Genomic DNA, 14411 nt, shown 5'->3' with positions numbered 1-14411 from the left:
CTTTTTGTCAATTTTTAGTCCACTTCTTTCCATAATACTAATAAACAGGAATGACCTGGAGGTGAATGGAGGGTGGTCCCTAGATTTCATTGGCTGTACTACCCGCTGACCTGTTCAGGCTTCAATCAAAATGTCTGGCAGAAGAACACAGCTTTGCATGCCCTGCGGATCTTAGGCAGTTTGGTCAGGGCCAGTGTCTCAATTGGCAGGTTGTTCCACCAGGCTGGGTCCATGGCTGAGAAGGCTGACTTGACTGGTAAAACATTGAGTTCACCCCAGCTGTGAAACTCCTGAGCCTTTCTTAGAACTCCATGCTCAGCCACATTCTCTCCCTTTGCTGAGGAATTGTGACCAACAGGATCCCTTTCCCAAAGCAAAACTTACTCCAGGTCCCTGGCAGGCATTTTATGGTGGCACCTGCTCACATTCTTCATATTCCAGAAGTTTCCTGCAAGCTCGCACAATATTGGATTGTGATACAGGTTTTATTTAAAAGCAAGCTACGGGGCTCTCTAGGTCCCAGAAATCAAGTTTTATTATACAGTCAGGTCCAATTTAAGAAAGCATTTGATATCATTGGATTATTTACACTCATATTGCACAGACGGTTCAACAATGCTTGGCCAGTTTGCAAACAGCATCCCCGGTGTTGAACATTCTGCAGGCTTATCCTGAAGTAGCAAGGAGTAATATTGGGAGATTTTCAAACTACTTGTCGGGCTGTCTCTTTAGAACGGTGATGAATGCATCTTTGGGCACTTCCACGCTCCCAATTTTCCTCAGCTTCTTCTTTCCTTCAGCTTGCCTCTTCAAAAGTTTCATTTTCCGCGAAATATCCCCACCATACTGTTTTTAGAAAGAAAACATTTTAGCTGTTCCCCTCTCTGTAGGTAGTGCATAAAACTGAACAGAGGAACGGTTATATTTTTCTTTTTTTCAAGGACCATCATACTTTATTCAAATACTGCACCGATAAGACCCCACAGAAACCTGATAGCAAAGAATTGATAGTTTTATGTGGTCCAAGTTAATGCAATACCTCTGGCCCAAACAAAAGGGAACATACTCTGGAGACAAAACCTTAAATCAGCTACATGTCCTCCTTCAAGGAGGAAATTGCAGTCTCTCAGCTTAAACTGTTTTCTACCATTCTTTCAAGTGCTTTTTAAAGTTGGACATTCTGTACAGAATTGTGATGTTCAGGGGCATCTGTTACTCCATATTTTTTAAGATTTACAAAATGAATATAAGTTGGTAGTCTGCCGTAACAAGGATACCCTAACCCAGGGGTAGTCAAACTGCGGCCCTCCAGATGTCCATGGACTACAATTCCCAGGAGCCCCTGCCAGCATTCGCTGGCAGGGGCTCCTGGGAATTGTAGTCCATGGACATCTGGAGGGCCGCAGTTTGACTACCCCTGCCCTAACCCTTATAAAATCAGAACTTGAGAATGTTTACAGTAAAAACAAACACAGAAAGTATGTTGAACAAATGTATTAACCTAACAAACCAAGGAGCTTTCTGCATCAAGAGGAACCCAAAATATTAATGTACCACTAAATACCGTTTTTCTGGAATTCACAAAGAATAAGTTACTTGGGTTAAGGTTGCCTGATCTATAGAGGGCCTGCTTTCTGGACACAGCTCACAACCACACCCCCGAAATCCCACCCAAACTCACTGAACCCAGAAGAGGGTTGCTGATATCACCAGAAGTGATGCGGGGGGGGGGGGGGGGAGGAGATGCTCTGGTTTAGCGACAAAACTCTATGGTTTGATGGAAATTCTATCATAGAGTTTTGTCCAAAAGCTAGAGTGTCACTCTTCGTCACTCCTGGGTGACTTCAGAACATCAGGAAACTCCCAGAATGGCCCTTCCCTACCCCTGCCAGCAGCTCAAGTCAACCTGGCAATACTTGGGGGGGGGGGGGAGGCATGTTACTTTCTCATATATTCTAACAAAGAGAAAAGGTGGTGCTACTTACGCATTTTGCCAGGACATTTTTTCTGTATGGTTTTACCCTGAGGGAAAGAAGACAGATAGTTCCAACGTTAAAAAAATAAATAAATCCAGGAATTCTGAGTGTCAAGGTTCTCTGCAATGTGACCCAGGGTTTTATCCCAACTGCTATGAACCCAAGTGTACAAAATATGCCACGAAACAGAAATATTTGTGCCTATAGCAGCCAAGTAAGATATGCTGCCTTTTAATGGTTAGTGTAACAAGTGATAATTAAAGATCTAAGCAGATCTCAGATGAAGACTGAAACACTACCATTAGGCAGATGCAGCTAGGTCTGGTATGTAACTCACTTGCAGTAGAGAGCTGTGGTGATATATTAACATCTTGAGAAAGTTTCCCTGAGGCATGTACTATGCAAATCCTAAGTCCTTGGTTGTGTGTCCCCCCCCCCAAAAAAAAACAACAAAACAAAACAAAAAACTTGGTTCTTAGTGCCCTGCTGGATAAGACCAGGGGGCCCTCTAGTACAGCATCCTGTCTCATACAGTGGCTGACCAGTTCTTCCGGAGGGCCAACAACAGGCCATAGAGGCTGAGGCCTTCCTGATGTCATCTCCCGGCTATAGAATTCAGAAGATTAGTACCTCTGAACATGGTAGACATTCTCCTCAGTCACTAGGGCTACTAGCCTTTAATAGATTTATCCTCTCTGAATCTATTTAATCCCCTTTTAAAGCTGTTTATTCCTTTGGTCATCACTAAATTCTCAGGCAGTGAGTTCCATGTTTTAATCACCCTCTGGGTGAAGTAGCATTTTGTTTTGTCCGCCCAGAACCTACTGCCCTCAAGTTCTAGTATTTTGGAAGAGGGAGAAAATTTTATCTTTGTCAATGCTCTCCGCCCCATGCATAATTTTATAAACCTCTATATCGTGCCCTTAGCGGTCTCTCTTCTAAACTGAAAAGTCCCAGACGCTTCAGCTTTTTCTCAGTGGGAAATTGTTTCACCCTCCTAATCACTTAGATCAGGGATAGTCTACCTGTGGTCCTCCAGATGTTCATGGACTACAATTCCCATGAGCCCCTGCCAGCAAATGCTGGCAGGGACTCATGGGAATTGTAGTCCATGAACATCTGGAGGACCACAGGTGGACTACCCCTAACCTAGGTCACCTTCCTCTGCATTTTTCCCCCAACTCTGCAACAGACTTTTAAAGATATGGTGACCTGAACTGTACACAGTATTCAAAATGAGGCTGCCTCATACAAGACTGGCCATTTTATTCTCAATCCCTTTTCCTAATAATCCCTGACACGGAGTTTGCCTTTTTCACGTAGCACTGAACTTTCCACAATAACCTCCAGATCTTTTCCCCTCCCAGTCTCAGCAAGATTTGGGAGGGTTTTGTTTTGTTTTTTTGTCCTTGTTCACTGTTACAAAGAGACCATCTTGTGTCTGTCTGTTTTGCCTCAGCAATCAGTCCAGGCTTGATTAAGATCCAGACCCTATTGCCCTTGAAGCAGTCTTCTCTTGTCCAGTTCCCACAGGGATTCCTAGTGCAATGGGGTCAGCAGGACACTGTATTGTGATGAGGGGGGAAATCCTTTGTGAGGTGGCAAATGGCCCCCAGGAAATGTCTCTCACAGGCCACAGAAGCTCTCCAAAGACCAATTTCCTTTATTGCTGAGTAGTTAGCTGTTTCAGATGAAGGCTACAGCTTCTGAACTGGCAGCATGTCTGGTTGGTTTGAACTGCAATTAGTTTCAGAAGCCACTGGGAGTCAGCAAACCCCGTGCATGCCAGGGATAGCTTGCCTGAGAGAAGTCCATATCCTGTCTGCCAGGGGAAACCGCATACCTCCTCTATGGAAACAGATTCTAAAGAAGAGGAGGATTTTAACACAGAATGTGAAACTATTTTGCCATTCATACGATGGAAGGGATGCCAGTCCCCAGCCGGGACCTGAGGTTCCCCCGGAATTATAGGTCATCTCCTGACTAAAGAGATCAGTTCCCCTGGAGCAGGCCTTCTCAATCAGGGTTTCGTGAAATGCTGGGTTTTCTTGACAGCCCCAGAAAGAATTCCTGAATGCATGCGAGTTAATTAATTTTTATATATATGTTTGTTAAATTTGTTAAACATTTATCGGGTGATATGACCCGTCCCCATCCCCAACATGGGCCTGGGTGGGGTGGGGTGGGGTGGAGCCCCAAGTGGGCATGTACACAGCTTCCCAACCATATTCTGCACCATCATGCAACTTCTGGGGTTTCTGGAAGCCTGAAGAATGTTTTAGGGGTTTCTCAATGGTGAAAAAGATGAGAAAGTCTCCCCTGGAGAAAATGGCTGCATTGGAGGGTGGACTCCATAGCATTATACTCCACAGAGGTCCCTCACCAGTGCCGACTCCTGGCCCCACCCCCAAAGTCTCCAGGTATTTCCTAACCCAAACCTGGCTATCCTATGCTATGGTGCTCCAATGATGACGGTCTTGAAGGCAACTTGAGTGTCAGTTTTCAAGAATGTTTTAGAACAGGGGTGATCAAACTGCGGCCCTCCAGATGTCCATGGACTACAATTCCCATGGGAATTGTAGTCCATGGACATCTGGAGGGCCGCAGTTTGACCAACCCTATTTTAGAACATTTGTTAATAGGCAACAAAACCACACACTCACAAAAAACAATGTTCTGGTGTTAACTGACACAAAGGTAGCAGGTGGGCTAACTTCAGGGTGTTGATACTGAACAACAAGGGTATAATATTTTCAGTACATCAGACTCCTTAGCTGTGGTTGGCCAATTTTAACCAAGGAAGAATGTTTGTGTTTTTAAATTTTATTTTTACCATCCTGTTTCGGTGCTTTGTTGGTAAACTGAACTGGTTATATTTAGTGATATCCTTAAATGTTTTATGGTTGAAGCCTGTGTCCTGCCTGTGGACCAGGAGGAAAACCTGGAAAAAGTACATGCTGTATTAATGGAGGTGCATAATTTGAATTTTGCTTCCATTATATTCTATGAAGAAACTGGAATTTCAGTCAGAATGTCAAATAAGCATTCCAAAATGTTCAAAACAATTACAAACCCGGGGAGAAACCAGAAAGTCAAGCAGATCACATTTCTAAAAGCTGCGATACTAAACTCACGTTTCTCTTGCAATGATTTTTTTCCCAACTGCTGCCTGAATTGCTATTTCAAACAGTTGTCTTGGAATAATTTCACTTAAGCGCTCACACATAGCTTTCCCCTCCTTGTATACCTTGTCCCTGGAAAAGGAAACAAAATACATTCTTGCTGTTTCGCATCATCACCAAAACCCCATTGCTGGCAGTTTTAGAATGTGTTTGATTAATAGCAAAAAAATTCTATCCAAGGCTTACGTAGGATTCACTAAAGGAAATAGAATTAGCATTACATTTGGGAATGTGTGTACAACAACACTGAGGATACAATTACAAAACGATTGAATGCAATCAAACCCAGAAAATTACACTGAAAAATAACCTTGGATGCATTTTCCATGATAGCTCGCACATTCCACTTTGAATTGGTTTGTTTTACTGTTTGACTCCTTAATCCCAAATTACAAGTAGAAGGTATGGAAAACTGCCCATGTTATTTGCAGCTGGTATCTAATAGATACCTATCTTTCTTTGAAAGCAGGAGTCCTTGTGGAGTCTACTTACTCATGTACAATGGTTATCAGTTCTTCTACGGCATTTCCGTTTAAAAGAATGTCCATCTTGACAAGATCGGCAGACTGGTATCCAGCATCTTCATAGTCAAAACTAAAGAGAGGCAGAGGAAGGAAAAAGCCATTCCCATTCACCACTTTGAACACTTTATTCTTTTAACTTTTTGCGCCTTCAGATTCTGATTCACACACACATATATATAATGGGAATTATTTTCCCCCAATGCAAAGCTAGCAACAGTTCAGCAATGTTCTCTTGGCACCAACCTTATCTCCGGACACCAAGTCAAAAAAGGTTGAATATGTCTGAACTTTTGATGTTATTAATGCTTGGCATTACTGTTTTACAGCTGAAACTTTAGACTCTTTAGCAACAGTCGCTGTTTATTTAACACTTCAAGCGCTAACCATCAAAGTTTTATAGAGGGCGGTGACTGGGAAATACTTGAAATAAAATCATTGTGAGAATCGGTTTGTTCCATGAGATGTCTGTGAAAACAACAAATATAATGCTCTAGGTCAGGGGTAGGCAAACTGTGGCCCTCCAGATGTCCATGGACTACAATTCTCATGAGCCCCTGACAGGAATTGTAGTCCATGGACATCTGGAGGGCCACAGTTTGCCTACCCCTGCTCTAGGTTTTTTGAGAGTTGGTTTTTGAAAAAAAAAATTCTAATTTTTAGGCCAAATTATTTTATCTCACATTAAAGATCTCAATGAGACGAAACTGTGATTTTTCAAAGTTCTGCTGCATGACACCTTTTCCCATCCTGGCTGCTTCATAAGACATTTTCCCATCAAAAAGCAAGGAATCATTTTGTTCCTTGCTCATTTGTTCTTTCTGCTGTAAGAGTTCCTATTCCGTGCCCCTGCCCAGCCCTTTAAAATATTCCATTCATTCCACTAGTGTTTGCTAGAGCAGTGGTCCCCAACCCCCGGTCCAAGGAGCGGTACTGGTCCGCACATCAGTCGGTACCGGGCCGCAGGTCCTCCTTGTCCTCCTCCCGGGCTGCTGCCTTGCCACTCACCACTGGCCCACCTTTGGCGCTCTCCGGCGGCTGCCATGCCTCGGGCTCCCCCTCGGCATGGCACTGTGCAGCAACTGCTGGCAGCGCCCCCCAGTGGGCAGCGGGAAGCCAGGGGTGCCGGCGGGAAAGCAAGTGGAGCAGGGGCTCAGGCAGCAGCAGCAACGTCCCTCGGCAAAAGACTACCCCTCCCCCGGGCCTCAGTAAAATTGTCAAGTGTTGACCAGTCCCCGGTGATAAAAAGGTTGGGGACCACTGTGCTAGAGGACTTAAAATAAAGAAAAGCGAAGAGATAGCAAAGAAATAACTTGTTAATGGTAGAGATGCCTCAGAGGTAGCCTGCACCATCTGTTTGCCCTCAGGCACATAGGTAGATCCCGAAAACAGATGGTGAGCATCCCCTGCAAGGCCTGCCTGCTCTAAGTAAGAGAGGTAATATCCCCCCACACTTCTGCAGCCTGGGAGGGGAAAAAAAGACCCCTTATCTTCCAAAAAACCTTTAAATCCCCCAGCAACCTGGCACATCCTCTCCAGCACTGCTTTCAAAAGTCCCACTCAAACAGAGTATCCATCTGATGAAAATGATGTTACCTGGCATATCCAGAAGAGAGGGATTTCAAAGCATCATAGAAATCCACTACAATTTCATTCAGCGGAAAGAGATACTTCAGCATGACTCTGTGATCATCGATGTACACCAGGTCCTTCTGAACAGCTCTTCGAGTCTAGGAGGAGATTGCAATATTTGCAAGGGAGTCACAGAATAGAAATTTCCCCTCTCTGTCTATTCTGTAGTCTGTGGGATGGGGGTTCGAGGTAGAGGTGCACTACATTTGCAGCACAGTTGCAGGACCCTCTCCCACCGCCCCTCAAAAAAAAAACACCAAGTTTCCAAAAGATTGGTCCAGAGCAGGGGTAGTCAACCTGTGGTCCTCCAGATGTCCATGGACTACAATTCCCATGAGCCCCTGCCAGCAAACGCTGGCAGGGTCTCATGGGAATTGTAGTCCATGGACATCTGGAGGACCACAGGTTGACTACCCCTGGTCCAGAGGGTCCAATTCTACATCCATCCATCTGACCTCCATTCCACTGTTTCAAATGGCAAGACAAGAACAGAGAATTATCTCTTCCCCCCCCCCCCCCCGCCACTGGAAACAATGCAGGTCAAAAGTCCAGTCTTTTTAAAAGTGGGGGTGCCTTTGAAGAGGGGCTCTCGCAACTACTCCAAACACCTCTCCCTCCCTAGATTTTGGAGCAGACAGAAAAGGAAAAAAATTTCTCCCTTTAAACTGCTGATTCGGGCCATCTAACAACAATGGTAGGAAAATTCTGACTGGGTTTGTCCCAAAACTGGCTGATTCAACATCCATGCGGGTACTTTTCAGACTATCCACACCAAATCACACATGCCTAATTATAACATCACACCATAGCTGTCAATGTGCGAGTTTAGGTGAGATGTTACTCCAAAAGACCAAAGATCTTTGGGCTATTAGCAACAGAATCACCCATTCCGGAACACAAAGCCCAGTGCCCCATGAATGTGCGTGGAAAAACCTGTTCAGCTCAAAAGCACAGTTCCAAAAGGACACAGACAAGCTGGAAACGTTTCAGAAAGAGATTCCACAACGATCTTTCCGGAGTGGCACAACACACCCGAGGAGTGTTAGGCAAGTTATAATGCTTGCACATGCGTTCCATACAGATGATCATGAGGCCCATGCATGCTTAGCTGGTGCTGCAGGTATCCCAAGCATGCCACCTACGATACGGCCCCAGATCCCTAGCAAAATGAAAGCTGGCATGCAGGGCTTTTGACAGTTCTTGTAGTGTTCCTCGCCAGCTTGAAAATGACAGGGTTTGATCCCTTAAAACGGGTAGTCAACCTGTGGTCCTCCAGATGTCCATGGGCTACAATTCCCATGAGCCCCTGCCAGCAAACGCACACAGCTTGACTACCCCTGCCTTAAAAGGAACACAGCCTCGATGCTTTCTACCCCAAAGCAAGCGAACAATCGAGATTGATAAACCCACCTGGCACAGAGAGATTATTTTGCCCAAATATTCGTCAGGTGCTATGATGGTGCCCATCACAGTAGGCTCCAAATATTCCACCACGGCTTGCTTATCGGGAAACTCCGCGGGATTTATGATGGTTATCTCATTTTCCCCATGTGCCTACAAAAAAGGGAAGGAAGCCATTCTGTGCTATTTTGTTCGGCCCGCCGAGCACAGAATGCATAAAACCTCAGTCAAAATTCTGAAGCAGAACCGGATTGTAAAGTGGTGTTTCTCTAACTGTGATAGTGATGGAGCGCTACGTTGTCTGCATTAAAACAGGAGGCACAATCGACTCTTTCCCTGGAAACATTTGTTTGAGATGAGCCCACTGCTTAAGAAGAAGAGTCGGTTTTTCTACCCTGTTTTTCTCTACGTTAAGAAGTCTCAAAGCAGCTTACAGGCACCTCTCCCCAAAACAAGAACCTTGTGAGGTAGGTGAGGCTGAGAGAGCTCTGAACCGTGACTGGCCCAAGGTCACCTAGCAGGCCTCACGTGCCTCAAATCACCTTACAATCGCCAACCCTTCCTCATCCCACAACAGACATCCTGTAAGGTCAGCGGGGCTGAGAGTTCTGAGGAAGCCTTGACTGGCCCAAGGTCACCTAGCAGGCCTCATGTGCCACAAAGCTGCTTCCAATTGCCCACGTTCCTCTCCCCACAACACACACCCTATTAGGTAGGGGAGCCTGTGAGAGTGCTGAGAGAACTGGGATTGGCCCAAGGTCGCCCAGCAGGCCTCATGTGTCTCAAAGCACCTTCCTCCCCCCACAACAGACCCCCTGTGAGGTGGGCGAGGCTGAGAGAACTCTGGCCCAAGGTCACCCAGCTGGCTGCATGTGGAGGAGCAGGGAATCAAACCCGGATCTCCAGATCAGAGGCCTCCACTCTTAACCACTACACTTCGTTGTCCCTCAAGCTTGTGCATTTCACGACTAGCCCAGTGTACTGTGCAAAGCAGGCTGTGCTGCTGTGCTGAACCAAGCATACCTTCTGCAGACCCTTTAGCTACAAAACTAGCCTTGTTGCTCTGCAGTAAAAACAGTTAGATGTGAACCCTCTTGTTGGCCAAGTGGAGTTTCAGGAAAGAAGCATTCACGAGTCAGTGCTCAGATCTGACTACAGCACTAGCCTCATTTCATCCGATCATCCTGCCCTTGCGTGTCTTTAGCTTTCTTTAAAAAAAAAAAACCCGCCCCTGCATTACCTTTATCAATTGTGCTGATGAGAGAACTGCCTTATAGGGAACCGTGGGTGCTGTCAGGATGACGGATGTGTTGTATTCTTGCTCCAAACGTTGATTAAAAACTTCCATATGCAAGAGGCCAAGGAAACCCAACCTGCAAACAGAATGCTTCCACTGTACAATTTCAAGGTATCAACCTGCATGGTTAAAGAGATTATTTATCTCGCTAGGCCAACAAGAAACAGAGCTGGGTTTTTTTATGCCCTGCTGTTCGTTACCCAAAAGGAGTCCTGAAGTGGCTTATGAAGTGAGGGAGGTGGGGCTCAGAGAGCTGTGACAGAATTGCTCTGCGAGAACTGCCTGGCCTAAGGTCACCCAGCCAGCTGCATGTGGAGGAGTGGGGAATCAAAGCCGCTTCGCCATATTAGAGGCCGCTGCTCTTTAGCCACCACATCATGCTGGCTCTCAAGGCATGTTACACTTCCCAGCCAAAAGGTATCATGAGATGCTCCCCCCCCAGCTCTGAATTGATGATGACCATATCCCAAAGCAGCTGTCTGAATGCTATGAGGCTCACCTCCATCCGGCACCCAAGGCAAGGCTACTATCACGGTGGACGGTAACACTGGAATCATTAAGGGTCAGTTTTTCTATAGCACTTTTCAGGTTTCCATATTCCGACTGGTCTACCGGGTACATTCCTGCCAATAAACAAAGAATGAAGTTAATCAGTATCCTCATGCATGGACTTTTAAGAGATCCTGCAAGCCACTTTTTGACAACCTTGTGTTTTTTCCCCCTACATGGCAGCCCAGGTGTCTGACATGAAAATAACATCACTCAGAAGTCAGTGGGGTAGCATCTGCTTCCAAGCCATTCTGCCGCTGACCTAGGAGTTCTTATTATTTTATTTACTGAATGAATGTGGTGACTGGCCCAAGGTCACTCACAAGATTCCACAGCAGGGTGATGGTCCAAAACTGGGTTTCTCAGATCCTCGTATGAAATTCCGGATACTATACCAGTCTGGATCCCTTTGTTCTCTGACAAAGGATATTCCAAAGAAGAATCCAATGTGAACTTGCTGAAATAGGATTCATTAACAAGCTCAAAATCTGAGAATCCTTATCTACTATGAGTGTTTTATCTTGTATTGAATTTTATGTTAATTCTACTTTGCCTGTCTAACAAGAGTTAGGGTGGCTGCCACATACTCTGAGTGACCTGATTACTCTTTGGACTTGTTTTTATCTCAAACCGGGGTCGCTTGGTAACATCTGCCCCCCCCCCCCCACCCCAATATGCCTTTCTGTTTTGAATGCAAAAAGCATCAATCCAATGGATGTATACTTCTATGCATCTGATTAAATGAGCTCTGACTTGTGAAAGATTATGCTGGAATAAATTTTGTCAATGTCCTAAGGGGCCACTGGACTGATCTTTTATTTAGCCCATGAAAAAGACAGCACATTTTAAGCGGCGTGTTTGGTCTCTGTTTGCATATAGAAGACTTAACCTTATTTCTTCTTTATTGGCTGGAATGTTTTAACAAATCATCCAGGCAAGGAAAACATATTTTTTAAAAATTAATTCTGCTATCCAGTATTACTTTATCTGAATGATTATAAATAGCAAAAAATATGCTTTAGGGATATTTAGGGAAATGTGCAGAAATCTGTGATTAATACAAAATGTCGATTAGGAGAATATTCTTTCATTTGCTACATGCAGGGACAGGTCTCTTGAAAAACAGCAGCTCCTTCAAAAATAAAGCCCTTCATTACTGATAGACCCTTTTAGCTTCTGCACAACTCCAGTCCAGCAAAATATAGCCGATGTGCTATTTAAACACCACTTTGTGACCTAGTTAAGCAACTGGTTTTGCCTACAAGCTAATTTGGGCAGATTCACACCATTTCACAAGGTTGAATCCAAAGCTCCACCAACAGATGAAGACCAGCAAAGTAGGACTTTCCCAACTCACATTTCCTGGGCATCGCACTGACTCCCCCACCCCTACCTTCGCCCCACACCATGGTGATGGGGGTAAAGTGGATATCTGAAGAAGGTAAATCAGCAAAATCTGCTCTCCCCTCCTCTACCAATGGAAGTCCTGTTCTGGCTGGGGGGAAAAATGTCTTTTGGATCAAACTCAGGATTGCTGACTGGGATCCAGGACCGTATGGCCACTTAAGCACAAGAACAGTGGCTTGTTCAAGGCACTGGCAGTGGGCTGCCCACAGTATACAGGATCCCAGCAGCAAGCAGACTGTTCAGACAAGATACAAACTCAGCACTCCAAAGAGGCGAGATCTTATTCCCCAAAGCAGCAAGCCCGGTCTGCTGATCCTCTTGACCACCCAGCCCGGATCTGAGCCCCCCCCCCATTCTCCCGCTTCCCCACCTTTGAAGGCATAATGTGCCCCTCACCTGCAAAGACCATGGGCTTCGCTGACTTGAACCCAGGCAACGGCTCAACTGGTTGCTTATGGGAGAACAGAGTGTCTCCGATTTGGGCTTCTGCCGTCTCTTTCATTCCGGCAATCAGATAGCCCACCTGGCCCGCGTATCTAAATGAAATTGGCATCATGGGGAAAGACAGAGAATAGGGGGAAGAGCAAGTCTCTCGCCCCTTAATTAGGAATCTCATCATGCTAATCTCTTGCATCAGGTCTGCAGTGCCAGCGCCTTGGCCCCTTTGTTCCCTGAAATGATTTTTTAAAATGAAATTGCTACTCCCCCCCTCCCTCCCCCCACACCACCAGATAAGTCAAAGAATAGCATAATATTACTGGCTGAAACATTTCTGATAACAGGCAAGGACTCAGAGCACTAACACTACCCCAGGTGCAGAAACGCGATTCAGGTGCAAATTGCTCAGTTCTACCCATGGGGCTCAGCGCTGCCCTGTTCCGTTTGCCCTTCGTGTCAAAGGAAAGGCATCGTCTGAAGGGAGACCTGTTGGAGATTTCAACTCTGAACTGTTGTTTGGGATATTTCGGCAGGGCATGCCTGAGCGTTGGCTTGCAGTTTTTTTGTGTCCATTTGCAAATGTGCATTTTTTGCAACTCACTGTTCTAGCCAAATTAACAGTTCTTAGCCTTGGGAGGAATAATTTATGAATCAGCGGCTTGAAACCCAGAACAAACCCCAGATCAAAACAGCAGCGTTTACAACAATGATTTTTGGAGGCACTCAGAGCTGTTTACAATTAATTTAATATTGTTATGTGAGGCTCGTGTTGTTGTTGTTGTTGTTATTATTATTATTATTATTATTATTATTATTATTATTATTCGATTTATTTCCCGCCACTCCCTACAGGCTCGTGGCGGGTAACAGTAGTGTTTCCGTAAACCAGTCACACCCTAACGCTTCCAAATGTCTCAGATCTGGATTCTGCGGAGATGCCCTTTCCTGCAAAGTCTTGCTAAGAATGTTTTTAATTGCACTTCTCCACTTTGAATGCAAACTAGGTAGGAGAAGGGATGAAATGCTACGCTTTTTAGTTGCGATCCCATTTACACCTTCTAATGTTTTCTGTCTTTCACTCCAGCAGCACTTTAGAGGCCAACAAAATTTGGGGGCATAAACTTTCAAGAGTCAAAGCTCCTTTTGCCAGCTCTGACTCTCAAGCACTCATATCCCCAAAATTTTAATGGTGCATAAGATGCTACTAGACGCCCATCGAGGCCTTCTACCGCAGACAGACCCCCACGGCTGCCCTCTGCCACCTTTTTCTGGATCATTGTTTTCTGGATCTTGTTTCTTCGTTCTGCCCAAAAATAATCAGAGTGGTTTTAAATAAGGTTCCTAAAAGATAGTACTCAGTGTTAATTGGCTAGGATCCAAGGTGTTCAGCAAGACCTGGAATCAACAAGCCTTGGATCTCGTCAGCCCAAAGCCTGGTTCCCCCTCATGGAGCGATCACTGAAGAGGTGGGTTGTTTTTCGCACAGCTTTGTGGGGTTAATTATTTACTGATTCGACTGGCAGACTGCCTCTCTCTGGCAACAGTCTCGGAGAGGCTAACAGCAGGTAAAAACTCATACATGCATGGTTTTAAAAACAACACACGATTAAAATGTAATTTCTTCTATTAAATGTATAAAATGCTCCGACCATGTCTCTGAATAGAATTCCTAAGTGGAGTTTTGGTTCTGAGCGCCTCAACTCCAGTGATGGGGGCAGGTGGAGAGGAGAGGAGAGAGATCAGTTCTGATGTTACTATGTGCTTGCGTCAGCCCCACCCGTACGCCTGGAGGAAGAAGGTCTTACTGACCCTTTGGAACTTTGGTAGTTAATGTGCTGCTTCAGGGCAGGCAAAGAGAATTTTGGCTGCCATGGGCCTGTTTTGTGTAGTACTGCCAGGTCCCCCCTGGCCACCTGGAGGGAATTGGAGGGGGGGGAAAGGAATTTAGGGTGACCCGATCCAGGTTGTACCCTGAACCTTTGGGGAAGGGCAGAATATATTTGAAAAA

The 14411-nt window shown here is 45.4% G+C and overlaps 1 protein-coding gene across 2 annotated transcripts in view; it reads right to left on the bottom strand.

Moving 5' to 3' along the window:
* Positions 1-509: 509 nt before the first annotated feature.
* The window catches only part of GUF1 (GTP binding elongation factor GUF1), a 29608-nt gene continuing 15706 nt past the window's right edge, over positions 510-14411 (bottom strand). For both annotated transcript variants that reach the window (XM_077301845.1, XM_077301846.1), the window contains 9 exons: positions 12362-12501; positions 10509-10632; positions 9953-10085; positions 8722-8865; positions 7276-7409; positions 5651-5752; positions 5111-5230; positions 1986-2022; positions 510-846 (listed from right to left, as the gene is read on the bottom strand). In XM_077301845.1, coding sequence (XP_077157960.1) covers positions 709-846; positions 1986-2022; positions 5111-5230; positions 5651-5752; positions 7276-7409; positions 8722-8865; positions 9953-10085; positions 10509-10632; positions 12362-12501 — 1072 coding nt within the window. In that variant the 3' untranslated portion in view covers positions 510-708. The remainder of the gene's footprint in view (positions 847-1985; positions 2023-5110; positions 5231-5650; positions 5753-7275; positions 7410-8721; positions 8866-9952; positions 10086-10508; positions 10633-12361; positions 12502-14411) is intronic.

The sequence above is a fragment of the Paroedura picta genome, chromosome 10 (assembly GCF_049243985.1).
Source record: "Paroedura picta isolate Pp20150507F chromosome 10, Ppicta_v3.0, whole genome shotgun sequence".
In the NCBI taxonomy this organism is placed as follows: Eukaryota; Metazoa; Chordata; class Lepidosauria; order Squamata; family Gekkonidae; genus Paroedura; species Paroedura picta.
This window is presented reverse-complemented; position numbering and strand designations above follow the sequence as displayed.